The sequence below is a fragment of the Leiobunum rupestre genome, chromosome 1, assembly GCF_980474605.1.
Source record: "Leiobunum rupestre chromosome 1, qqLeiRupe1.1.hap1, whole genome shotgun sequence".
Taxonomy (NCBI): domain Eukaryota; kingdom Metazoa; phylum Arthropoda; class Arachnida; order Opiliones; family Sclerosomatidae; genus Leiobunum; species Leiobunum rupestre.
In genome coordinates, this window is record NC_143384.1 from 20,955,666 (window position 1) to 20,982,768 (window position 27,103).

Consider the following 27,103-nt stretch of genomic DNA (forward strand, 5'->3'; position numbering starts at 1 on the left):
CGGATTAAATTCGATTAAATGTATTAAATCGTGTTAATCGTGATTAAATTTTCGATCCGATTTAATCACCATTTAAATTTTTAATCCTAATTTAATCAAGAAAATATTTTAATATTGATTTAATCAAGATTTAATCGGCTTAATCATGATCTAATAATTTTATTACGATTTAATAACTTAATCATGATTAAAATACGTAATACTATCCCTCCATCTAACGTAAGATAAAACATTATAAATATTGGAAATTGTAATGTAGCAATAGAGAAAATGCGTATAAGGTTTGGACAGAGATATGTACTTTATTTGGGACCAAAACTTTATAACAAAACTGAAAAAGATATTAAAAAATGTGAAACTTTAGCATTATTTGTGAAGCTAATAACCACATGGTTAATTTATTTAGGAATTCATGATTTGTATAGCATTCAAATTTCATAGTTTAAGACGATACTCCTTTGTTAATTTCGCTTCGATAAAAAATGTACCTTTAACCAATATATTTGTATAATCATATTTTGATGTGATAATTAATATTCGCGGTCACGCACGAGCATTTTTTCTCATGTGACCAAAATGGGAAGATACACTACTGATAGGTTTGTTACATAGGGTATCCATAAATTAAAAAATAAACTAGTTAATCATAATCAGTTTTTAATCATAAATTTTTCTACTTCGCCATCTAATCTTACATCGATAATATTAAACCAATTAACTTTATTTAATTAAGTTTATAATTATATTATTGAAATCTAAAAATAATATGCGTACTGGAACAGCCAAAATATTTTATTGTTTTGAGAAAAATAACATTTATTATCACAGCTTAGGGACAATATAAGGTAGAGCAGTTTTTAAATAGGAACATCACACTTCTGATATTTAACCGAGTCAGAAAGTCAGAACGGACACGTAAAGTAGGAAGGTAACGAACTATATTTCATTTTAGACGAAACTATGAGTTCCATTTGAAATTTCAATAAGAAAGGTGATTAAGGTTTCAGAGTATTTTTATTCTCAAAAAGTAATTTAATCAGCTAAATAGATATTTAATCTTTTTCACGATTTAACTAAAATGACCGTCTCATTTATTATGTTATTTTAAATGGTTATAACTTGCTAATGAATTGTTGTCCTCATCCACGCATGTAGAACTAGCTGAAAAACGCATGTAGAACTAGCTGAGATTCTCAGCTAGTTTTATTTTTCGAGGCACACCACCCCAGTAAGACCCCCAAACCCTTTTTCCCATGCGAGAATTTCCGTGGTACCCTTTTCCCCGCAAAAATAACCCAAACTCGCAATCGTCCCAAACCCGCCTGTACCCATTTAAAACCCCTGTATCCAATGGCTGATTTACTCTCATAACGAACAAATAAATATACGCTCGTCCTTGAGCCCCGATTTCCCTCGGTCCCAAAAAAAACACGCGAGCCTTCTACAAAAGTAAAATAGCGCAAAACAAAAATATTAGAGAGGAAGATTGAAAGCCCCCCCCCTCTCCGGTAGGGTCCGCGCCGAATGCATCGCTTAGGGACATAGGCGTGGGGAGTAATATGGAAGTAATTTTTTTTATCTTTTGAGTGTAGCCCCCCCCCCCCAGTTTTTGGAAAGGAGGATATATTTTCTCGCTAAAAGTGAATTTGAACCGAGGGGCTAACCACTTCCTAAAATTCTGTACACTCTGTTTGAAAAGTCTTCGACAGCTGAAATTTTTGCCCTCTTTTTAATTCTGCTAGAAAACTATAATAGATAGATCGATGAAACCAATTGCAACTATTATTTATTTTCCAATATCTTTCGTTATTTATCGGTTTCGTCAGCCAAAAATTAATAGTTTGGCGGGAACCGTCAAAACTCATTTTTGACAACTTTTTAAATATTGGTTCTACGGCACTGACTCGCGCGTTTTTGAATTCACAGTGGTCGGTTCATATTTAGAAAGTGGACAAATTATCCCTCTACCAACAACGGTTGAGAAGTTATCGCGTTTCCAAATTGTCGTCGAAGTTGCGTTATTTATAATCGCTTGATGCATTTTAGGTGTTTCCTTGTTTCGACGAAAGTTTGGAAACGCGATAACTTCTCAACCATTGGTTGTAGAGGGATAAGACTTTTCAAACAGAGTGTACACCGATTACGGGAGTACAAAAATGAGTACAGCCTTTGGTAGTGCTAAATCTGTAATCAGTTAGGTAATCATTTTAGTACGGTCAAAGCTACAGGCGTGTACACCGATTACGGCAAGTGAGCAAACCCCTCGATTTGAACGGCAACATTTATGATTTTTCTAAATAATAACTAAAATGGTGATTTAAAATCTGAGACGGTCTAGTTGGTAGCTGCACTAATAATGCTATAGTTTCACATTTTTTAATATCTTTATCTGTTTTGTTATAAAGTTTTGGTCCCAAATAAAGTACATGTCTCTGTCCAAACCATATACGCATTTTCTCTATTGCTACATTACAATTTCCAATATTTATTATGTTTTATCTTACGTTAGATGGAGGGATAGTATTACGTATTTTAATCATAATTAAGTGATTAAATCGTAATAAAAATATTAGATCATGATTAAGCCGATTAAATCTTGATTAAATCAATATTAAAATATTTTCTTGATTAAATCGGATCAAAAATTTAATCACGATTAACACGATTTAATACATTTAATCGAATTTAATCCGATTAATTATGCGCTCAAAAGAGGAGTGAACTGCCCCTCGGGATTAAAGCTATTTCATAACATTATCTATCATGTTATTTACCACTTTCCAAATTTAATATATATCATCTGACAAATAGGCTTTCATTTGGCGGTATTTGGTTGAATTATTTGGTCCATAGGAAAACATTTATCGAAAACGTCGCCTTTTTTAAAATTTTTATTGATTTGGTTGGGGTTTTAAAATGTTTAAATAATTAATATTTAAACTAATTAGAAAAATTATAATACGGTTAAATTCACTAAAAATAAAAAAATTTCTGTATAGATAATAAAAAAAGTGGGTAACGGTCAGATAATGCCGACCTCTAGGTGGGATGAATAGTTTTTTACCTAAATTCTGCTATGTGAAAGTATTAAAAATAAAGCAAGGACAGTAGATACAGGGACGAGAAAGTATATTGTCGATTTTTTTTCCTGCTTTCTCGTCCCTGTATCTACTGTCCCTCCGATTCTGAGCGCTATTTCTATAATTTCGGTTCATTTACTTCTGATATTGAAGCCGCAGAAATTTGAAATCCGGCCGTAAAGTGGTTAGATTCAAATAACGCGCCAGCGACTGGAGGGGAAAGGCGGCGAAAACGCTTCGCTTGCGCAGAAGCGTGCGCGTACGAAGTATACAAGTTTGAGCGTCGCAAGTATGGTAGTTCGCGCGTTCGAAGTATAAACGTTTGCGAGTGTCAAGTATGATAGTTCGCGCGTACGAAGTATAAACATTTGCGAGTGTCAAGTATGATAGTTCGCGCGTTAGAAGTATAAACGTTTGCGAGTGTCAAGTATGATAGTTCGCGGGTACAAAGTATGCTCGTTTGCGTAAAGTATGCTAGGTTGTGAGACAAAAGTATTAGATATAGTAGAAAAGTATACAATAGTGTGAAGTAAGAATTTTGTCCGGTTTGGCGTGCCATAGGCTCGGGTTCGAATCCCGGCCGTTAAAAAATTATACTACATCCAATGACAAAAAGAGGGCGCTTTTGGAAAAACCTTTTCTCTGATTCTAAGAAACTGCGTACGCAGTGATTACCCTTTGCCCCGAAAATGCGAACGCGTTCGCAGGCCTGACAGACAGACAGACACTTTGGTTGTATAACCCCTCCTAGGGTACAAAGTCCCCTCGGAGAGGTAAAAATTTTAAGGGGTGGGCCCATGAGGAATAATTTTGAACAAATAATTTAAAGATTTGTCATCTTTGAAAATAACAAAACCGGCGAATACACTACTTTGCATGTTACATATAGGCACATATAAAACATTTGGAGGCCCCCAAAGTAGACCTGAAATTTTTTAACGTGCCCACTTGTGCCTATCGCTGGCACATGGGAGGACAAACCGTGGGAAGTAAAGGGACGTTGCAGAGAATAGCCGCTTCAATAAATCATCCTCCAAGGAAGTCGCCAAGAAGTAATATTTCCGAGAGCAACAACAAGCACCAAATCACGGCCAACTTTGATCAGCGCTGTTCGCGCTACTACGGCCAACACATTCGTCGAAATTCCGCGAGCAAGGATTTTCCCCCTATAAACTGTACTATAATGTGTAGGAGGTCAGCGCCACGCTCGGTGGTTATATTGTCTTCAATGTAAAAACTATACTAAAAATAATAATCCGCTAGGGGCGCTGACGTCATACACATCTTTTGCTCATAGGTTAACACAGAAACGTCAACGAATGAGATGGCCGCTGTAGCGCGAGAGATGCGCGAGAAATCAAAGTTGGCCGTGACCAAATAAACAGTACCTTGCTGGTCCTGGCTCTCGGATATATTTCTTCTTGGCGAGTTCCATTTTATCAGCCTTACGTGACTATTTGTTGTCTTCCAAAAGATTAGCGTTCCGAACTTCCAGTCTGATGTAGAAATTTTCTTATGTTCCATTTGACTATAATAATTGATTGGGACTGGATCGCCAGTAATGAATTCAGAGCTATTGCAATAAAATACATTTTTTTCAAAATTTATTTTTCATATTAATAAAAAGTAACAAATATTTTATTTGAAAAAAAAAAATTAAAATTAAAGATTATCTCTTCAAAAATATTCAAAACTATTAGACAAACACTTTATTTTTATTGGAACTACTTTTACTTATAGGAACATTTAAAAGTCACTATCAGAACTCTCATAGATGGGTCCCTTTCTTCCAGTAGCCGCTTTACGTTTGGAACCACGAGAATTACTCGTACCAGCTTTGTCACCACCAGCAAAGTCATCGTCTGAATTATTGGCCCTACTGCCACCACGAGGCCGTCTTTGAACCATGGCATCCAAAGGTCCAATTTTAGTAGCTGCAGCTCTTCCTCTGCCCCTTCCTCGTCCACCTCGTCCTCTCTTTGGAGTGTCTTCGCCATTTTCTGCAGCCTTCTTGCGGCCCCTTGTAGAGCCACCTCTTCCACGACCCCTAGTTGGAGGAGACTCATCATCGGACAATATAGTAATATCATCATTTCTAGTGGTCGAATTTTGACCTGCTGATGCCAATGCCATCCTAAAAATAGTTAAAGAAGTAGATTACAACTTTTTTATCTTTGTATCCCTTAGTTACCTCGATTCAGTCAATTCTTCCTTCACATTTTTTATTCTCGTCTCCCTGAATGTTTGTATTTCCTTATCAATCTCCCCATCATCTATATCTTTATCATTTAAATGATTCTGCACTTTATCAACTTGATGTTTTAATATCTCTCTAATGGACTCATTAACCCCCTTATCTACATATTCTTGAACAGCAATGCCCAATCCAACTTCACTCAGCAGGAATAGTTTTAAATCCTCTTTCACATTAGAGAAATAATCTTTAACTATGTCTTCTACCCTGGTTTGATCCATACGTGTGGCTTCAATTAACATTTGTAATTCATCCTTATCAAAATCTTCCCCAGCTCCATTGGCCTTTTTGTGAGTGTGACGTTTTGGAATCCAAGACATCATTTCCTTTGGATTTGCGACTTTATCTATGTACTGATGCCCAAATCTTTGAATGTTGAAATCCTTAATTTTTTCTTTAAGCTCACTTGGTAGTCGTAGTCTTATGAGAGGTCTATCAGGTGTTTTATCATTACCTAAAAAATGATGATGAAATGTTAAGATTTTTGACTTTTTTAAATTAAGATTTTTAAAACACCGTAATATTTACCAATTCGTTCAATTGCGGCGTTTTCAACAATTTGGTCTATTTTTTCACTCAAATATGCGTTGATTTTCTTTTGGTTTCCTTTATCATCTAGATCTTTTAAATTCAGATTGTCAATGGAAATATCCTCCATGTAAAACTGACGAACAGTTTTCAAAGGTAGTTTGGTCATTTTAAAGTTCTTCTTATAGATTTGTAACAGTCCTACGTGTTTGGGGACAGCCTCTCCAGGGCTCAATTGTGTAGCTACAGAACTGCCAGGTTGAATTATGTAAAAACCATTATGCCCGCTCCATTTCTCAAATTCTGGATCAATTCTGCATTCGTGTTCATGTCCCCAAATTATCAAATCCATGTAGTCATCTAGAAAATAGCCAGGGACATGGTCTTTGGCACTCCGAATAACCCTGTTTTGATGGATTACAAACATATTAAACCAATCTTCCTGATCTTCTTTGGGTCTCAAAGTAGACACTTTGCCATCGCGGAAGAGTCTGTATAATCTTTCACCTCTAATTGATCCTAAGCCATAAATGGACAACTTTGTACATCCTTTTTGCATAAGAAGGGGGGAGATCTCAACCTTCTCTAATGTTGTGGTTTTTCCAAAGTAATTAACAAGACCAGTTACGCTAAATAAGTCCAAACTACACAAATTTCCAACTCCTGTTGGATCATCATGATTTCCGTGAATGGAAAAAATGGGAATTGAGACATTCAAGTTTTCATCTTCATAGTTAGCATGGGGGAAGCCGTTGTATTTGAAATTTTCTGATTGATCACTTAATAATTCAACTTTTATGGGTTTATCTCCCAAGCAATATTTCCTTATGAGATGCATTGTATCATGAATGCATTTTCTTGAAGGCCTATTATCATGAAAAAGATCTCCACCAAGAAGAATAAAATCCACTTCATTTTCTTGCGCAAGCTGAAGAATTTCTTCGAATGTGTTGAGAGAATCTTTACCTATTATGTATAGTAAATATCAAGTTTTTATTACCTCTCATCCATAAATCTTACCTACCTCTTACGGGATCTTTTTCACCAAAGCCTATGTGGTTATCTGTGGCAATCAGTATTTTAAAAGTATCATCGTCACTAATATTTTGACTATCGACACTCATTATTATTTTTTATTAATTAAGAAAGTACTGTTAAAAAATGACTTTTAGCCTTGGCTAAGCAAAGGAAATAAAACACGTGTTTCACAAAAAAAGCGGGAAAGGAAAATGAAACCGAAAGAGATTGGAACAAATGGGAAAGTAACGTCTGAACCAAAGCACGGCCAACTTTGATTTCTCGCGCATCTCTCGCGCTACAGTAGCGCGTGATCAAAGTTGGCCGTGATTTATGGATGCTAGAAGGATAGCTAAGAAAGTATACACATACATTCGAGACAATGGCTCTAAGACGGACTGGTCTCGAGCAATAGAAAGAGTGGACCGGCAATTATGTCTGAGCTCAATGAGAGACAAGGCTACCTCTTATAAGGAATGGGTAACATGTGTGGAGAAAGAGGTACAGGAAGCCGCACTGATATCATGGAAGTCCCAAGTACGTCAGAAAACAAGCCTCGGCTATTACAAAGCTAAAGAAAAACCGATGAAAGAGGCATGTTATACTGGGTCGTGGGGCAGCGGTTTACTCTTTCAAGCTCGAACGGGTGCCCTACTAACCAGGGAACGTCAAGTGGAATTATTGGGTTCCGAAGCCTTATCCCCGCTTTGTAAGCTATGTGGTCAAGTGAATGAGGATGTTTACCATGTTCTCCTAGAATGCCCAGAAACGGAAACTGACCAAGCGTGTAACAGCTGGTGAGCAGAGCATTTTGGGTGCCCCTTGAAAAATATTCTTGGTCTTGCAGGGGATGTTTGGGACTTCGAGGTGATCCAAAAGGTGTTAGAGACTTGGCAGAAGAAGAAAAATTAACTTATTTGACTCCCCTAACTTCTCTGTTTCCCGGTCTACATAGTACTTCCCCCTAAAATTTATTACATAACGTTGCATATTACTTTTTCCTGTTTACGTTTTCCTGGTTATTTTTCCATTACCATTACCTTTTATTTTTATTACTAGTGTATTATTGTATAATTAATGCTGAGCTCCCATTGGAGCCGCCCTGTTACAAAAGGGTGTACTTTGTACGAGCGAATAAAAACCTTTGAACCTTTGAACTATATAAATCGGTAAAATATAGCTTTGTATAATCTTGGAGGAATAAAACAAGTATACAGGAGTTGCGGAGAGCTGCGAAATCGGTTTCGTCAGTGACCGTGAACTCGCGCGAGACGGAGGGGTTCAAACGCGACTAGCGCCAACTGCATACGGAATTTTGCAACTATTATCGTTTTATATCATTGTTTTCGCGTCGTCTGGTTTGTTTTATTCCTCCAAACAAATAAGAGTCATTTTGGAAAAAAGCGCAAAGAATTTAGAAATGTTTCAAAACAAACCAGACGACGTGAAAACAATGCTATAAAATGATAATAGTTTCAAAATTCCGAATGCAGTTGGCGCTAGTCGCGTTTGAACCCCTCCGTCTCGCTTGAGTTCACGGTCACTGACGTAACCGATTTCGCAGCTCTCCGCAACTCCTGTATACTTGTTTTATTCCTCCAAGGTATAATCAAAGATAATTTAGACTCGTACCCTAGATTCGAAATCACTCTCTCGCGCGTTGCCGATAGCGTTTACCCACTTCCCGCCGGAACTCAGAAAAAATTCGCTCCATGGTTTGCGCCTTACCGCAACCACGGCCAACTTCGATCACGCGCTGCCGGGCTATATAGCAACCGATGGAGCCCGATTTTTCTGAGGTCACATGCCGGAAAAGGGTAAACGCTTCGTAACAAAATCGTCAATGTGAAAGCTCTCAGTATTCGAATCTAGGGTACGAGTTTAAATTATCTTTGGTATAATCTTTGGTTTGAATATTATTTTAATACTGGTGCCCCCCCCCCCACGGCCCACTGCGCATGCGCTCGCGTGGGGCGAGAGAACGCGAGCGCATGCGCAGTGGGCCGTGCCCCCCCTCAGCGTTGATTGAAAAGTGATCTACCCTGGGGTGGGAAAAACGAACTGAACTGAAATATTAGAAAAGAAAATGGACGAAGCTGAAAATAACGTAGATTCTATTGTCGAAGAAGAGGTTCAAAAGGTTTTTCCAGAAAACAATAGTAATATTTCTGAGAACATAGAGGTCAACAAACCTGCCGAAATATATGTAAATGAACAAACATCAGATGACAGCGTTAAGATAACAAAGAGTAAGTTTATTTCTTCAGAGGTTACTATTAAGCCTGAGCAAGGATGATGATTATAACGGTGCCTCCGTAATTCTAAAAATATCGGAGGCACCGATTAGAATCAACTCAATCGAGCGCAGCGATCATTAATGTACAATATTTCATGTAGTTGATATTTTATTAAAACCAACGGGGGATGCCCCAATAATGAAAAAGAAAAAGTGGTCTGTTTCCGTAACTCAAAATGTGGCTTGGATAGTTCAATTTATGAGGCAGTATTTGAAATTAGACCCATCCGATTCTTTAGTAAGATTGTTTATCTGTTAACCGATTATTTCTGTTTTGGCTTCAATTAATTCGTGTTTTATAACACAGTTTCTTTATGTGAACCAAGCTTTTTCACCATCTCCTGATCAAACTCTTAGCAATCTTTATGAGGTAATTGAAATTTATGTACAATTATAAACACAATTTTATTTGACATACTTTTTATTAAGTTCCGTTTTCAAATGACAGTGCTTTGGTTCTGATGGAAAATTAGTATTCTATTACGCTAAATCTCAAGCCTGGGGCTAATATGCCCTCAAAAATTGGTGGGATCAATATTTGTAAATCTTGTATATAATTTTGTAAATATGTTTCATTCACATGCAAATTTCTATAAAAACACTATAATTATGTGTCACATAATTTTGTAAATATGTTTCATTCCCATGCAAATTTCTATAAAAACACTATAATTATGTGTCACGTTAATCATTTAGAGGTAATTTCCATCTGATTATACTCCCATCCTTTGCTACACTAATAACACTTTGGTTATCAGGTGAAACCCTAACTTTATCAATTGCGGCGCCGTGCCCTTTCCCAGTTAGCTCTAAAGTACCTTTATGATACAGCCAGATTCTCAATAGACCATCGCTGCTACCAGATACAATACGACCTCCAACTGACATTAAATCTATATCCTGTATTGATTCAGTTCTCGCACCTGCCTTAACATGACGTATTAAAGCTCCATTGTGAACTTCCCAATATGAAACATTGTTATCACTTCCACCAGTTAACAATTGACATTCTTCAAGGCCATAGCTGACTGTTCTAAATATTGTATTTGCAAAAACTACCTGGAAAAAACATACAAAACAATATTTAAATGCCTACAAAAGTCTTGATCTGTTAGTACCTGCTTTCGAGCAAATCTTTTTAGGTCCCATATGATGCTAGTTCCGTCTAAACTGGCTGAAACACATTCAAGATCACTCGAATGCATTCTTATACAACAAACGGGACCTTTGTGTTCTTTCATACTGGCAATTAAGTCTTGTTTCTTAGGGCTAGAGTTCCAGACTCTGATTTGACCATCACCCCCTCCACTAATTATCAATTTTGAGTCGCTGGTGCCAGTTACGACTGTCACTCCTTCGTTTGTAGTGTCTTCATTTGCTATTTTAGTGCTACGGTGGCTGTCTGCTATTGAATAGAGAAGTTTTCCTGATTCGGGACCAAAAATTCTAATGGTACCATCACTCCAACCGCTAACGATACTGCTCCCATTAGCCATACAATGAACTGATGAGCATATAGCTTGCGCAAATGATATTCTACGAATTAGCAGTATTTCTTCTAAGTTGACGGGATCCAATCCCCAAATTCTAATTTCCTCCTTGGATGATGTAACAAATATCTTTGAGGAAAAGCTTTAGAAAAAAAAATTTAATTTTTGAAAATTGCCCTAGTGACTGAACAGCCACCTCTATGGTTAAGAAAACAAGCCCTAACTTCAATTTACCTTGGAAAAGTGATATCAGTAATGGAGTATTTATGTGCCGTTAGGATATCTTTGACACTGAATGTAACATAATTAACTTTTGATATAACTCCATCATCACTTCCAACATATATTTCATTTGATATTTCATGGAATATTATCGAAGTTATTACTCCTTTCAACTGAATCTCCCTTTTAAAGGTAAACATTTTTGTTAGTAAGAAAGTTTGAAGTAAATGATGGAAAATTACCAAATAAAAATTGCAGAGTAATATAATCAATGCTCGGATACCTTTTCCTTGAAAGTTTTATTTCAGAAACTGTTTTGTTCATTTTAATTTTATCACTTCTTTTTGTAAGGATTTGGTCCATTAAGTACAGCATCCCGTTTCCAGTTCCAATAATTAGTTCCTCTTCTTTGGAGGTGAAATCCAAAGCAGTAACACCATTGCTGAAGTAAGCATTGATAGTATGCGTTCTGGCTCCAATGAGTTTAGTCAAATCGCAAACAAAAATTGGAATCCAGTTTGCGGCATTACAATTCGCAAGGTCAAGTCTTATTTTAACAATATCACCTGATGTTGTCCCACCGTAAAAATATAAATCATCTTTGTCAATCTGTTAAAATCCCAAATTTATTAGAAACTTTGTTTTCCATATTCAAACTCTTATATGCTCATTACTTTCAAAACTCGTATATCACGTTTGAGATGGCCAGTAGAGACACAGTCACTTGTGATTTGACGCCTTTCTTCGTGTAACTTCCAGACGCGGATAGTTCTTTCACCCGCTGTTACAAACATATTAGCTATTGTATTGGCTGATGTCAAACAATGTACTATTCCCTCAATCCCTTGTGATGCCTGGCAACCGCAAAGAACTTCTTGAATCTCCATGCTCCATACCAAAACCCTGGATTTAGGGTAATTAATGTTAGTATGGTTGTGACAGTGAATTTACAGCTGCATTAATTTACCCCTTTTCAAATTCATCCCCACCCAATGATATTACATATTTATCATCAGAAGTAAATGAAATAGCTTCCACATTTGCTTTATGAAGGTCATGGCTACCATATAAATTATCTGTTCCATATTCCCATATATTAATGAATGTCTGTGTATAGAAATGCTATTTTAGTGTCAATTTGAAAGATGTGTATAGTTCATAACTGACTTTAAACCCCATGTTGGTCTTTTCACCTGTAGCAATGTATTTTCCATCATGTGATATTTGAATAGTTGATATATCATTTTTATGCCCATGTAAAAGTGTAGTTTTCGAGTTAAGTTCAAGTTTTTTCATTGCTAGCGTTCGTCCATAGCTAAATATGTACCTCTCATCAGAATTATGTATTCGTACCCCATTTCGTTGATGACCTATTGTATTTTAGCAAGTTACTTCATTTCATTAGTATTTTTAAAATAAAGAAGTGCCTAATTTGCATTTTATAGTGCTTTTGTATTGATTTTTACCGTTAAATCCAATAACAGTAAATGGCTCAATGAATTCGCTAAGCCTACTTGTCATTTTTAAAAAAATGTAAACAGTTTGTCAATTTTAAAGAAGGGTGGAGCCCATTGAGTTGAGAATATTAATCTAGAGATCCAATCAAATCTGCTCCCCGCGAAACAAGTTTTTGAAAATTACGAATGTGTCTAAAATTACGAGAAAACGTTATCATATCACCCGTGGCTCCATCCATTATTTTTGAAAAAAAAAAGGTTTTTGCCGGAAAACGCGTCTTATTTGAACGAACCATTGAGAGATAGACAGCGCCACGGGTAGAATGATAAAGTTTTCTCGTCATTTGGGAGCATAGAAATCTCATAGTTAACTAGAATGCTGCCGTGTAACTGGCAAATGGACCAAACGCCGTGGCAGACGATAGTCAGATCTCAGCCAATCAGAGCTCAAAGAGTGGTTCTGCCAAGAATTTAATGTCACCAGAGAGAATGACGTCACCCATCGCCCACTATAGTAGCAGAATCAAGAAGGATTATTATCCTCCTTGGCGGAACCACTCTACGGCCTCTCATTGGCTGAAGGTTCAAAATGAACTGGCGTCAAGCTCGGCCGTAGGCGGCAGCATTCTAGTTACCTATGAGATTTCTATGTTTGGGAGCAGACGGCAGTATTCTTATTTTTTAAAAACTTGTTTCGCGAAATACTGAAATCCGACGTTTTGATTGGACCTCCTCTAGATTAATATTCCCAACTCAATGGGTGGAGCCATAGAGATAGAAAAGAAATAGAGAGGGCAGTATTTTACCAACCTTGCGTATTCACTCCCTTTGAAATATTTTATCTAGACCTTTATATACGTTTCCTATATCTATGATGAAAGCGGAGATGGGCAGAATTTGATGGCCTTAAAACTCAACAAATTAGAAAAAGACCCGCGGTTATTCGACCACTTTGCTAACTATTTGAAAATACCAAATACTTTTCCCCTCCTATACCGAATATTCGACTATTTGATCAGGAAAAACGAATATTCGCGAACTTTTCCAAGCGCTATTCAATTCGACGAATCGAATATTCGATTTGGTATTCGATCGAATTATTTGTTCTCACCAAATATTTTGCACACCCCTAATTTACTACCTTCATCTTGCAGGATTTCTTGTCGACTTCATACAAAGAATATAATTTGCTTCGTGGAATCGTGCACCCAAGGATTTTGTATATACAAAATCTGTTGAATTGGGAATAATACTGCTAGAATTACAATTGCGATTTCGGTTGCCATGGTTACGCGGGACCTGTTCTGATAAGACTGTATGAAATTTATCTTTATAATTAGGCGGTAGCGCCATCTATATTTTGTAAAGTCATATGGCTAAAAATAAATATTTATTAGCTAACTCACCGTAACTTGAGTTAAAAAGGATCGTGTTGACAGAATAAAATTATTTTTAAACAACTTCAAAGGTTTGTTTGTTGCGAGAAATCATACATTTCCATTTCGCATCAGATTCGCGAAAACATTCAATTGCAATGTAGTTTCCATCGCTAGAGACAGATGCCGCAACGGTAGAGCGATAAAGTTGATAAAGTCTCCTAATGGAAAGAAATTGGTCCCGCGCCAGCCAGATTTAGTTATACCTCTATTTATTCCCAACTCAATGACAAAATCCTTGATGCACCCCAAGGTTAGTAAATTTTAGGCCTAAAATGCACCCATCCTTTGATTTAAATTAGTTATTTTTTTTCTTTGTAACCTTTAATTTTAGATAATGATATTTAGCTATTAGTTATAGACCCGTGAAGAATCGTGGTTCGTATAAACTGAAGTATTGACATTTATATAGCTTTTCATGATTCTTTAGCATTAACGTAAATTTCAAAACCATGTCACAGTTAAGCCTCGGCTTTTCTTCCTGCTCTAAAAGGCTGTTGGGCTCGTTTCGCAACGTTATCTCTCATCATTCTTTTAACAAAACTGAACAGTGTTTACCTTATTTCCTAACAAATTCAAACGTTTTTCGACACAAAACCACCAAAGGTAGCGGAAATGGGACTAAATTATCAAACTTAGTCATGCCAGTTCCTGTACGAGCAACTTCAAATCCTGACGACATTAATATTGGAGAAGAAATGTCTTGTAAACTTGCCAAGGATGACATTATTAAACTACTTAATCAATTTTCTAAACGCCCAGGCGTTAATCGTCTGAGTGAGGAAAATGGTTTGGATAACAAACTCTTTCAGCAAGCTTTTATTAGCTTTCGTAACTTTTGTATTGAAGCTGAAGCTTTACCTGTTGACCTTCATATTGTCTTTAGTGACTTACTTCAAGGAGCCGGTCATGTCGATGATCTATTCCCATTTTTCTTACAACACGCTCGACAAGTTTTCCCTCACCTCAACTGCATGGAAGAACTCCAGAAAATCAGTGATTTACGTTTACCTGCAAACTGGTATCCAGAAGCAAGAGCTATTAACAGAAAAATTATATTTCATGCTGGCCCTACAAACAGTGGCAAAACATTCCATGCCTTAGAACGCTATACCAATTCTAAAACTGGAATATATTGCGGACCGTTGAAACTATTAGCGACTGAAGTTTATCATAAAACTAACAGTAAAGGAACAATGTGTGATCTCATAACTGGGGAAGAACAAAAATATGCTAAAGAGGATGGTAGTCCGTCAAATCACGTAGCTTGCACGGTTGAGATGACTTCAGTAAACACCCCTTTTGAAGTAGCAGTTATTGATGAAATACAAATGGTTCGTGATATTGGCAGAGGATGGGCATGGACCAGGGCATTACTCGGAGTTCCCGCTGAAGAAGTTCATTTATGCGGAGAGGAGGCTGCTTTGGACATTGTTAGAGAATTGGTTACATCCGTGGGTGAAGAAGTTGAAGTTAGACGTTACAAACGTTTGACTGATTTAACGATAGAAGACGAAGCTCTTATCTCACTGGATAAAGTTCAACCAGGAGATTGTATTGTTTGTTTCAGTAAGAATGATATTTATAGTGTGAGTTTGCAACTAGAGCAGCGGGGAATTGAGTGTGCAGTTATTTATGGTGGCTTACCACCGGGTACCAAAATTGCCCAATCTCAGAAATTCAATGATCCTAATCATCCTTGTAAAATTCTAGTGGCAACTGATGCCATTGGAATGGGTTTAAATTTAAGCATTCGGAGAATAATTTTTAATTCTTTAATGAAACCTACCATCAATGAAAAGGGAGAAAAAGAAATTGATACAATACCAACATCCCAAGCTTTGCAAATTGCGGGAAGAGCAGGTAGATTTGGCACTAAATTTGATAAAGGGTTTGTTACAACATTTAAGAGTGAAGATTTGAATGTCTTGAAAACCATATTATCACGGACTATTGATCCTATTGAAGCAGCAGGTTTACACCCCACAGCGGATCAAATTGAATTATTTGCCTATCATCTACCAGAAGCAACCTTATCCAATTTAATTGATGTCTTTGTTAGCATATGCCAAATGGATTCCTCCAATTACTTTATGTGCAACATTGATGATTTCAAATTTCTAGCTGATATGATTCAACATGTTCCTTTGCCTCTACGTGCCAGATACGTGTTTTGCTGTGCCCCAATCAGCCGTCAAATGCCATTTGTCTGCTCCATGTTTTTGCGTATAGCGCGACAGTATAGCAGAAATCAACCAATTACTTTTAATTGGTTGTGCCAAAACATTGGCTGGCCGTTCTCCCCTCCCAAGACGATAATGGATTTAGTTCATTTAGAAGGAGTTTTTGATATTTTGGATCTTTATTTATGGCTTAGTTATAGGTTTATAGACTTGTTCCCTGAAACTAAATTAGTTAAGGAAATGCAGCGGGAGTTAGATGCCACTATACAAATGGGTGTTTTTAATATAACTACATTGTTAAAGAATACTGAAAACAAGGTTAGCTCAGCCATGAGTAAAGTGGATGAAGATGATTTTATGATGAAAAATAAAAAGAACACCTTCAATATGCAACAACACATAGATTTGAAACACACTAAATCTAAGTTAGGTAGTTTAAGTCAGCGTTTGTTAGATCAAGGTTTAATTACACCTAAGATGTTGCAGAAATTAAAGGAAGAGTTAATGCATGATGATAATACAACTGTCAAATGGGGTGACAAGAAAAAACCAAAGTAAATTTTTCTTTAAAAGAAATTTAAGTAGTACATAAAATACAAATTGAACGATGCAATAAAATAATGTTTAAAATAATAGACCTAGTCTTATTTAACACAGCTATTCTCTTAAACCTCCTTCATGGTAATCCTAAGTTGCTTTATGTATTCCTCCTTTATGTTTTTAAGGGTGTTTAAAGCCTTTTCCTTTTTCATTTTCTACAAAAAATAATTTTGAAAAGGAAATAATAGTTATGTTTTCCCGATTATCCCCATTCTACCTGAGAGTTAATTTGATTTTGTAAATTCATGGACATCCATTCGCGCAGCGTTTGGTCCTCTTCTTTTTTACCTAGTTTAACAAATGGGCAGTTTGTGGTGTGGGCGCGATGTTCGTCCCATGGTTTGTCCTCTGGTTCCCATCCATCAAGTTCTTTAAAACAAACGAAGCAACGAACTAGATCAGGCTCATTATCAGAATGGCAGTGATAAAAACCTGCCTCAGCCAACTAAAAAATTAAACGATATAGGTTTGAATTACGTAAATACAACTGTAACTTCACTGAGGCCATGGAACTAATAAATAGCTGAGGCTAAATTGAAACTTGGAACTTACTGCTTGGGGTAAACAGTTGCAATTTTCCATAAAGGGCCAATCTTTGAAGGATTCCAGTCTTTCACATTCGTAGGCATATTTACCAGTTATTTTAAAAAAATTTAAATTATTCTCCATTGTGAAATATGTGAAGATAAAAATTTTCAAGATCAATTTTGGTAATATTAGCTCGCAAATAAAAGGTTAAAGGTAGATTGTTTATACACGAATATTCAGTTATTAGTCTTAGGATTCCCGCCAAAACATTCAGTGTAGCCAGAAAGGCAGAAATTTTTTCGTGTTTTTTATTTTGGTAAAACCACGAACTATATTATATATAGTCCGTGGTAAAACACATGAATTGAGCACCAGAGAGAATCTCTCTTTTTCGCACGTACGGAAGTCGTAGTTTCGAGAAACATTTTCTGATATTTCGAGTCAGCGCACTCTATCCCTTTCAAGATAGAATATTGGATTGCGCCGCGACAATAGAGTGATAGGAGTTCTCAATTTTGAGAAATTTGTTTCGCGGAAGGCAGATTGAAACTGTAATTCTAGCGGTACTATTCCCAATTCAATGGTAAATCATCTTCAAGGAAATTGCCAAGAAGTACTATTTCCAGCGATGACACCGTCAAGTAAGGGCTGAAATCGATTTTCTACTGTACGCTTTATCAAAAGTAAACAGACATAAACACTTTTGGCTTTACTAGGTTTCCGGTTTTGACGTCACGATGCTCAACGATGAGCTATCGTAGTCATCGGATGGAAGAGCCGGTCTTTGAGTTATCGTGACGTAAATCGCGTTGGCAGAAGGAAAATTATTGACCGCCATGTTGAAAAATAATGAAATGCATTCAAAAATATACTACGTCAATATGACGTCAAAGCTCAGCGTTTACAATCATAGAAATCTCATAGGTAACTAGAATGCTGCCGCCTACGGCTGAGCTTGACGCCAGTTCGCCTTGAACCTTCAGCCAATGAGAGGCCGTAGAGTGGTTAATAATCCTCCTTGGATCCGCTACTATAGCGGGAGATAGGTGACGTCATTCTCTCTGGTGACATTAAATTCTTGGCAGAACCACTCTTTGAGCTCTGATTGGCTGAGATCTGGCTATGGTCTGCCACGGCGTTTGGCCCATTTGCCAGTTACACGGCAGCATTCTAGTTACCTATGAGATTTCTATGGTTACAATTTTAGGAAAACACGGTATTTAGTCGATGAGCTTTACCCTTTGAGAGATAAATCACGCCGGTCTATCGTGAGGCTATTGGTTGGGAATATAGTACTTTTAGAGACAAAATTTATATTTGATGGCCTAGGGCAGTTTCTTGAAATCTTGTACGAACTGAAAGTTATCATTAGTCGGTGCAGTCATCTACCGCTGACCGCAAGGCAGCGGTTATAGTAATTTAAGATAGGTAACGCCACCAACTTATGATAACTGTGATCGTTGATAATAAAATTTTCCCCAACTCAATGGACCACGACGTGTATCTCTAAACTTTCCGTGATGGACGTGCATAGAAATCTCACACTGTGAGATTTCTAGTTACCTGTGAGACTCACAGGTAACTAGAATGCTGCCGTGTAACTTACAAATGGACCAAATGCCGTGGCAGACGATAGCCAGATCTCAGCCAATCAGAGCTCAAAGAGTGGTTCTGCCAAGAATTTAATGTCACCAGAGAGAATGACGTCACCTAGCTCCCACAATAGTAGCGGAACCAAGTAGGATTATTATCCTCCTTGGCGGAACCACTCTACGGCCTCTCATTGGCTGAAGGTTCAAAACGAACTGGCGACAAGCTCGGCCGTAGGCGGCAGCATTCTAGTTACCTATGAGATTTCTATGTGGACGTGATCGTGGCTCTGGACATTGAGTTGAGAATAATATAGAGCCCCAGACCGCATTTTCTCCATAGGCTTTAAGCTTACCATTAGTGGCAACGGGACTGAATATCAAGGAACTTTATCATATACCTTCTACAATGCATTCTCGTCTCGCGCCAGACTGCACGTGCATGCAAGTCCACGATACTTTAATGCTTTGTAATATTGTCAACAGAAGGCACCAGGCGTACTTTTATAACGGAAAGTTTAGCGTATAGTAGATAAACCTTGGGTCTGAGGCTCTATATTAAAGGCTTAAAGGTTTTATTTTTTGCCGTATATAGGATACACCCTTTTGTATCAGGTAAAAATACATAAAATAGTCTGAGAGAAAACACAGAAATTGAAAATTTACATGTCACAAAAATTGCTCATAAAACTGTCATTGAGCCATTATGCTGACATCATCACCAGTCTTGCTTTTATATTTTACATTGTGTATGTTGTGAGTCCTTATTTTACTAGAGTTCACATATCACCAGCATTGCTTTTAGACTATTAACTATTTACTTTTTTACTTTTTTTATATAAGGCAAGTTCTCTCCCCACTGGTTTAAGGGGTTTTCCCCCGAGTTCTTCGGTTTCCCCTTCCATAAAAACTTGTCTACGTTAACGGTAATAGTTAGTGTAGGGAGCTGTTGGCTCGATCTCGTGGCATGCAGGGCTTGCCACCACCCTCCTACGCATTGTAACCCGGCCACCTGAATTAAGGGCTTCAAAAGTCGCATGATGACTTAGGCCTAAGGTGGTGCCTTGGGTATTAGCCTAGCTGTTTATTATAATTATTATTATTTATTATATATATATATTTATACCTTATCCATATACCTGATCACTGCCCTTTTCTTTATTATATTTTGCCCCCTCGATACCCCACGTGGGAACAAGTTTTTCACGAGCCTCGATCTAACCTCCGGCTATTATCAAATTCCGGTATCTAAGGATTCACAAGCGAAAACGGCATTTTGCACGCCCGATGGGCATAACGAGTTTTTGCGCCTGCCCTTCGGACTGTCCAACGGACCAGCAGTCTTCCAACGGATGATGAACGCTGTTATCGGTCCGCTCAGGTACGCGATCGCCCTTACGTATCTGGACGACGTACTTATCCCATCTATCGACGAAGATCAAGGTCTGGAGTACCTAGAAGAGGTATTAAAGGTTTTTCGACTTGCCAACCTTACCTTAAACTTAAAAAAATTTCACTTCCTACAACGTAATATCGATTACCTCGGATTTGACATAAGCGCAGAAGGAATCCGACCTGGGAAACAGAAGATTAATTGTGTTGAGAACTTTTCACAACCCCAGAACGTACACGACGTCCGACGATTCCTGGGATTGGCAAGTTAATTACTTCAGGCGGTTCGTAAAAGGATTTGCTGCTGAAGCTGAACCGTTGTCCAGACTTATACGCAATGATGTCGAGTGGAATTGGGGAAGGGAACAAGAAACGTCTTTCAAAACCATCAAACGACTTTTGACAGAACGCCCCGTATTGGCACCGTACAATCATCAAGCGGTCACCGAAGTACATAGAGACAACGCCGAAGATAGTCTCATGCACCCCGTTTGCTACGAAAGTAGGAAGACCACAAGAGAAGAGTCACGCTATCATTCCAGCGAGTTGGAAACTCTAGCTGTTGTATGGGGTCTAGAGAAGTTTAGAGTCTTTCTCATAGGAATCAAGTTCATGGTGGTTACAGATTGTAGCTCCGTAAGATCTACGCTGTAAAAGAAGCACCTAGTACCGCGAATAGGACGCTGGTGGCTACGAATCCAAGAATATAACTTCGAGGTAACGCACCGACCCGGAGTACGAATGGCACACGCAGACGCCCTTAGCAGAGCACCTTTCGATGACCCAGAAGACATGGAAATCGCCCAGGGGCTTACCATAATGCATACGGAAGTTCGTACGGACGATTGGCTCACCGCAGCCCAATTCAGCGACCCAAAATTACTTCACATAAAGGATCAATAGTTGATTTTATAAAATAAAAAGTGGTCTTGCCCAACTTGTTAAAATGTTGCTCTTACGTCACAAGACCCAGCTTTATTAGTGTATTCCTCGCACGAGCGATTTGCACGCGCTCTAGAAAAAGCTATATTCCTCGCGACTGTAGCGCGCGCTCGTAGGCTTGTCAAAGTAAGAGACTGTGACGTAAGAGCAACATTTCAACAAGAAGGCCACGTTACTTTATAAAAAGAACTATTGATGTTGCCAGAGACACAAACGAAGGAAGAAAAACGTATCCACGAAGAATACGCTCTTAAACAAGGAAGAGTGTTTCGGAAGATTCACACTGATCCGGACGAAGAACCGAAACTGGTATGGGTTGTACCCGACGCGGCTCGATGGAGGATCATAAAAAAATATCACGATGACATTGGTCATGTCGGCATAGATAAAACCTACAAAAAGGTATCGGAGACGTTCTGGTTTCCACGATTACGCCGATATATTCGTCGGTACGTGTCGGCATGCCTGGAATGCCTCTATCATAAGCGACCCGCAGGAAAACAGTAAGGGATGTTACATCCCATCGAAAAGGTTGGAATACCATTCCACACGATGCACATGGATCACCTGGGTCCCTTCGTACGCAGCATCAAAGGAAACACCTATGTGATCGCAGCTATAGATGGTTTCACAAAATACACAATTCTAAAAACAGCCAGAGACACGGGTATGAACGCGACCAAACGCTTCCTAGAAGAAATTATCGGATTAGTCGGAGCTGCGGTCAGGTTAATTACTGACCAAGGGACATCATATACGGGAAGAGCCATAAATGAACTTTGCCGTAAATCTAATATCAAACATATCATCAACGCTACTGCAACGCCCCGCGGAAACGGACAAATTGAACGAGTCAACCGACAACTAACGCCCGCAATCGCCAGCATGTGTACGAGGGAGGATGAACGAGATTGGGATACCCACCTATACGAAATCCAATGGGGTTTCAACAACACTTACCACACGACGACGAAAAACACCCCGTTCTCGCTACTCTTTAATTTTAAATCGCGTAACCCCAATCGTGATGTGGTACGAGACACTTTAGAAGAGTCACTGAATGTCGACGAAGAAATTCAGAAACGACGCGAGGGAGCGATTGAAGCGATCCGGAATAACCAGGAAAAACAGCGACAGCATTATAACGCCAAAAGAGCAAAGGCCACTGTCTACGAACCAGGTGATCTAGTTGTATTTGAGAGACAAGCGACAGCAACCGGTCAATCTCTCAAGATGGCAGCTAAATACAGAGGCCCCTACATGATAACGAAGAAACTGAATTACGACAGATATATGATTGAAGATTTACCGGAAAATCAGCGATCCAACAAATTCTACCGGAACACTGCTCCAGTCGATAAACTCAAACGGTTCCTGATCGTTGACAACGACGACGACACAGACGTTCTGGAGCAGACTTGGAATTAGCGGGAGTCTTGGGGCCAATGGCTCTTAATAAAAATCAGTGGGCTCTTAAAATAAATCATTCGAACGGGGGTTGCGGGCCACCGGGGCTCTCAATTTAATTAAAAAATATTTATTAAACATTTTACGGAAATTTCTGGAACATATTGATTTGTACGCCGTTTTTGAAACTCTGTTTTCCTACCCTATACGAGAGCGGGATCTAGCGTTACAAATGATTATGTGTGATATTATAATATACTTGCTTGTTTTAAAGTTAATAAATGTTAAGTAAGTAACGTAACCAATTTTTATTTTCCTATTTTCCCTACCTAATTTTAATTTTTTTCCCCAATCCCCCCCGCTTGGGCCAGTGGCTCTCAATAAAAATAAACTTAAGGGGGGTCGGGGGCCCGCAGGGCCCCCGTAAAAAATATCACTATTTCCAAGTCTGTTCTGGAGGATGTAGATGTCGAGGACACGCTAACTGTCGACGCCGATCCTACCACCAACGAAGTAGATCCAGTACCTGACGAAGACGACGAAGCAGACAGGGAGAAGCCAACACGTGAGAAACGATCCAAGAAGTTACCTGCTTACTTAAAGGACTATGTAACTAAATAAGTTTCAATGTATGCCGCGAAATTTAAGTCTAAATAATGGATCTAGTTTGTATGATACTGAATAGTGTATTATGGTTTTTGTTTCGTAATTAATTATAATTTCTAGAAAAGTATAAATCTATTTCAGTTTAATCCGATTTAAATGTAATTAAAGGGCAACGCAAGTGAGCTGGCATTTGTGTGACTATGTATGCAAAGTGCGAAATTTACGGTAAACTCAACGTGGTCTCGCCAGTACCGAGTGGGGATTTAGGGGGTTAAAAAGCACGGTGCTTTTTATTTTTTTGCCACAGAGCTTGCGTTGCCCTTTAACGTTCAAAAGTATCACAGGGTAAAATAGTATATTTTTGTAACTACGGTAAATCAGGAGTTTTATGTAATCAGGATGGTCGATTGTAAGCGCCAATATAATAACGAGTAGGTAGATGGCGATACCTTATCCATATACCTGATCACTGCCCTTTTCTTTATTATTTTTTGCCCCCTCGATACCCCACGGAAGGGGGTAGAGAGACCCGCTCGTCGAGAGGGTCGGGATACGAGCATAGTGTTCTACGACTCCGACCGCTGATAACGCGCGGAATAACCGCTAACAAATGTAACCTTAACTTTTATTAAACTTTATACTTTAAACTATCATCACGTATTATTTTTCTACGAGATGCTTGCACACGCTTATATATATACATATATATATATATATATATATATATATATATATATATATATATATATATATATATATATATATTATAATAATAATGATTTACAATACTTAAAGGGGCAATTTACGTTTTTTTAAGTTTCATTTAAATTCGGGCCCCCTACCCTTACTTACCACCAAAACCTTACTTATACATTTTAAATTTTGTTTAAATTTTAAGCTCATATTTTACCAAGATTTCATATATCACTAACATTGCTTTTACCCTATTTAGGAAACATTTTGCATTTTACGTTTTGTTTATATTTTATATTTGACCCTTATTTCACTAGGAATTTACACATCACACATAATGCTTTGAGACTGCTAAAGGGGTCGTTTTCCATTTTACATTAAATTTGCATTTGAGCCCTTATTTTACACTTTTCTTTTGTCTATTTCCCAAGTATACTCTGGATCCTCTCCGGGCTCCGATTCTGGGATGTTAAGCCCAGAATTTCTTCTATATTATTCTCAACTCAATAGACGCTAAAAGAAATTATTCACTCCAAAATAAAAACCGTCAAAAGGAAGGGTTTTTAAATTAAAAACGCGTGAATCTCGATGATATCGCCCATTTTTTCGTCGCACGTGTAATTATTTATTCTGATAATAAAATAGAATCACGTGGGCTTAGCAATATTTATCCGCATTTGTCTTAGCAGAAATACATGAACCGAAATTATCAGCGTCCTATTCCTCTAACACGGGAGGCAAGTTCCCCGTTTTTCCCCACCTTAGTGGCCGCGTGTCATCTTCCCCTCCTCGAAAAGCGAACCTCCCCACCTCCGCGGCGAAGGTTTGAATACGCTACCTGCCTAGCGAAACTTTCTCGAAAAACAAATAAATGAAATATGCTGCTGGGGAAAAATTAGAAGTGTCAATGGAAGAAGCAACGTCCAAGGAAAGAATAGTTCAAACAAATATCATCGTAATCAGTTGTTATTAATTAATGAAGCCCAGTTAACGACTAATAAAAACTAGACTAACTTGACTACGTTAAGAATTATAAACAATAAATATTTGTATTATTTTGTTAAAATAATTGTACTTGTTTTATTTGAAATATAAAACTGAATAGCAACGTAAATGTAGCCTTACTCGTAAACGAAATCATCATTTTTATTTCTTATTTCTACTAGCTCTTTTCTCGTGGTTTATTTCAGTTTCTTCTTCTTCCGTAGCCTTCTGTTTCTTTGGTCTTCCCATATTCTTTACTACTGCAGGCCTAAATATTTTTATCTGGGTTTCATATATCTTAAGTAGCTCCATTAAGTAATTTGTATATTTTCTAATTCTAATAAAACTTAAGTATTTCTCTGTTCTTTCATACATAAATCGTCTGGTAAGAATAGTTAAAAAGGTTTAAATTTATTTACTTTTAGCTGCAGCTACCGCGTTCCACAGTTCCACTGACCTCTATCAAAAACAAAACACGGCTAAGCCTAGGTTTGCAGACCACGTTGCTGAGTTGCTGACGATTTTCTTCGATGAAATAATTTATCTTAGCCTCACTAGATGGCGGTCTAGTTACCCGTGGTGCATTCGAAATTTTCTCTGTAGTCGCGGGAGGCGGAAAATTAACAAGGCCTCCCTATTTAACCCTCCCCTGTCACACGGGGAAATTGCCGCCCGAGAAAAATTTGTTCGCTGATAATTTCGGTTCATGTATTTCTGGTCTTAGCCAATAAGATTATCCCTTCCGAGCAAGCACGCGCCAATTTACACAATATAACCGTGGCTTCTCTTGAACTTGTGGGGGTGAAGGATACCTCTTTGGAGGTGGAAACTAAGCGTGGTCTCCCAACAGATCTAACTTTTGACAGTCTTATGACAGCCTTAGATTTGGTCGTTGCCCGACAGATCTGCACTCAACAATCTAAGATCATGGAAAGACTGGATTTATTGGACGAAGCTAATCGTTTATCATCTCAGAATATGCGGAGCTTTGTAGCTAATATGCGGGAGGGCATTATTCGAGACCTGGAGGCCAGAGATGTGGCATTTGATAAGCGTTTTAAAGATATTGAAAAAGAACATAACCTATGTAAAGTAGAGGCCGTAGGCCAGAAACAGAACGCTCGACTTCTGGCTAGTAAGCTGGATTCCCTTCAGGTAAAGGTTGAAGAACAAAATAAATTGATTGCTACTCTGCAACACAAGTCAAGTCTGGAGATTGCTGGCCAAAAACTAAATGAGGCCCCAGTAGAAAACTTAGTGGCCTTCGGAGTGGATTTTGACGACATGGACACGCCAGAAGGGGCAGAAAACTGGCTAAGAAAGAATCTGGAACTAGAGGAGACTTTCTCTTTTACCGTCAAAACCAGCACGCGCTTGGGCAGAGGCACAGAAAGAAAGGAGAAACCGGTACTTATTTGTTTGGATAGCCACGAATCTCGACAGGTCATACTACAAGCAGCTCCTAAGTTGAAGACTAATCAAGTCTTAGAATTCAGTAAAGTTCAGCTGGCCCCCGATCGATCCTTGGAGCAGAGGATGTTTTCTCGAATGCTTATGTGGAAAAAGTGGAGGGCTTTACCAAAATCTACTGCTAAGGGTTCCAATGCTAAAAAAAACTTGAAGGTGGGCCTGAATTCTGGGAATCAGGCCCTTCCGGTGATGTCACCCACGGACAAGGAAAAGACTCTTCCCAGCAACCAATGAGAGTGCAGGAGGATGCCCTAGACGATATATCTTTCAACACGAAGATAAGTCGCGCACAAGTTTTGAACTTAGGGCAAGGGAAACAATGTGTAAATATGTAAATAGCTCTTTCGGAAATGTTAATATGTCTGTGAATGACCCTGTGGACCGAGATCATAGTGCTGAAGTTCCTGTAGCAAAAAAAATGGTTCAGAGAAAAATTAGGAAGAGAGGGAAAAGGCGCAGCCAGAAAACAAAAACATTCCTTTTCTTCCGTTTTGGCTATCTGAATATACAGGGTGGGGCATCGGAACAAAAGATGCAGGAGCTATCATCTATTATATCAGGAGATAAGCTGACTTTCTTTGCGCTAGCAGAAACACATCTACGGGACGGAGCCAATCCTAACTTACCCAAAGGTGTGCAATGGCTAGGAAATAACCGCCAGGACCGTGAGAAGAAAGGTGGAGGGATTGGCATTATGGCCCCTGTTTCTGTGCCCCTTACGCTACACAAAACTTGCACAGACCACATGTGGTTCTACTTTGAAAATTTGCCAAATATTCTTTTTGCTCTAGTGTATTTTGCTGTGGGAATTTCTACAGCAGCCAAAACGTTGAACAGTCTTATCTATGAATGCCTCAGTAGGGACGTCACAGAAGCAGTCATGAACGGTTACAAAGTCTGTATAATGGGCGATTTCAATGCCCGTATTG

General features: G+C 38.3%; 5 protein-coding genes across 6 annotated transcripts; 2 read left to right on the forward strand and 3 right to left on the reverse strand.

The window, feature by feature from the left end:
- Positions 1-4,679: 4,679 nt before the first annotated feature.
- mre11 (double strand break repair nuclease mre11) lies at positions 4,680-7,094 on the reverse strand. Its single transcript, XM_090176799.1, has 4 exons — positions 6,887-7,094; positions 5,863-6,828; positions 5,272-5,788; positions 4,680-5,214 (listed from the first exon to the last, which is right to left on the reverse strand). Exons 1-4 carry the CDS (start codon positions 6,984-6,986, stop codon positions 4,827-4,829), a joined length of 1,971 nt encoding a protein of 656 aa, XP_090032925.1. The 5' UTR covers positions 6,987-7,094; the 3' UTR covers positions 4,680-4,826.
- A 1,820-nt stretch (positions 7,095-8,914) lies between these two features.
- Atg12 (Autophagy-related 12) lies at positions 8,915-9,792 on the forward strand. Its single transcript, XM_090176803.1, has 4 exons — positions 8,915-9,128; positions 9,277-9,413; positions 9,483-9,545; positions 9,624-9,792. Exons 1-4 carry the CDS (start codon positions 8,966-8,968, stop codon positions 9,681-9,683), a joined length of 423 nt encoding a protein of 140 aa, XP_090032929.1. The 5' UTR covers positions 8,915-8,965; the 3' UTR covers positions 9,684-9,792.
- LOC149961326 (cilia- and flagella-associated protein 52) lies at positions 9,691-12,450 on the reverse strand. Of its 2 annotated transcripts, XM_090176800.1 has the most exons (8): positions 12,354-12,450; positions 12,055-12,257; positions 11,855-11,994; positions 11,562-11,790; positions 11,171-11,496; positions 10,900-11,070; positions 10,294-10,807; positions 9,691-10,234 (listed from the first exon to the last, which is right to left on the reverse strand). In XM_090176800.1, the coding sequence occupies exons 1-8, from the start codon at positions 12,406-12,408 to the stop codon at positions 9,860-9,862; spliced, it is 2,013 nt and encodes a 670-aa protein (XP_090032926.1). In that variant the 5' UTR covers positions 12,409-12,450; the 3' UTR covers positions 9,691-9,859. The 2 variants fall into 2 exon arrangements, with proteins under 2 accessions (XP_090032926.1, XP_090032927.1); XM_090176801.1 differs by having other exon boundaries at positions 12,081-12,413.
- Positions 12,451-14,071: 1,621 nt separating this feature from the next.
- Positions 14,072-16,577, forward strand: Suv3 (Suv3 RNA helicase). Its single transcript, XM_090176804.1, has one exon. It carries the CDS (start codon positions 14,233-14,235, stop codon positions 16,519-16,521), a length of 2,289 nt encoding a protein of 762 aa, XP_090032930.1. The 5' UTR covers positions 14,072-14,232; the 3' UTR covers positions 16,522-16,577.
- Positions 16,519-17,333, reverse strand: LOC149961328 (baculoviral IAP repeat-containing protein 5-like). Its single transcript, XM_090176805.1, has 3 exons — positions 17,116-17,333; positions 16,781-17,008; positions 16,519-16,718 (listed from the first exon to the last, which is right to left on the reverse strand). The coding sequence occupies exons 1-3, from the start codon at positions 17,230-17,232 to the stop codon at positions 16,629-16,631; spliced, it is 435 nt and encodes a 144-aa protein (XP_090032931.1). The 5' UTR covers positions 17,233-17,333; the 3' UTR covers positions 16,519-16,628.
- Between the last annotated feature and the right edge of the window lie 9,770 nt (positions 17,334-27,103).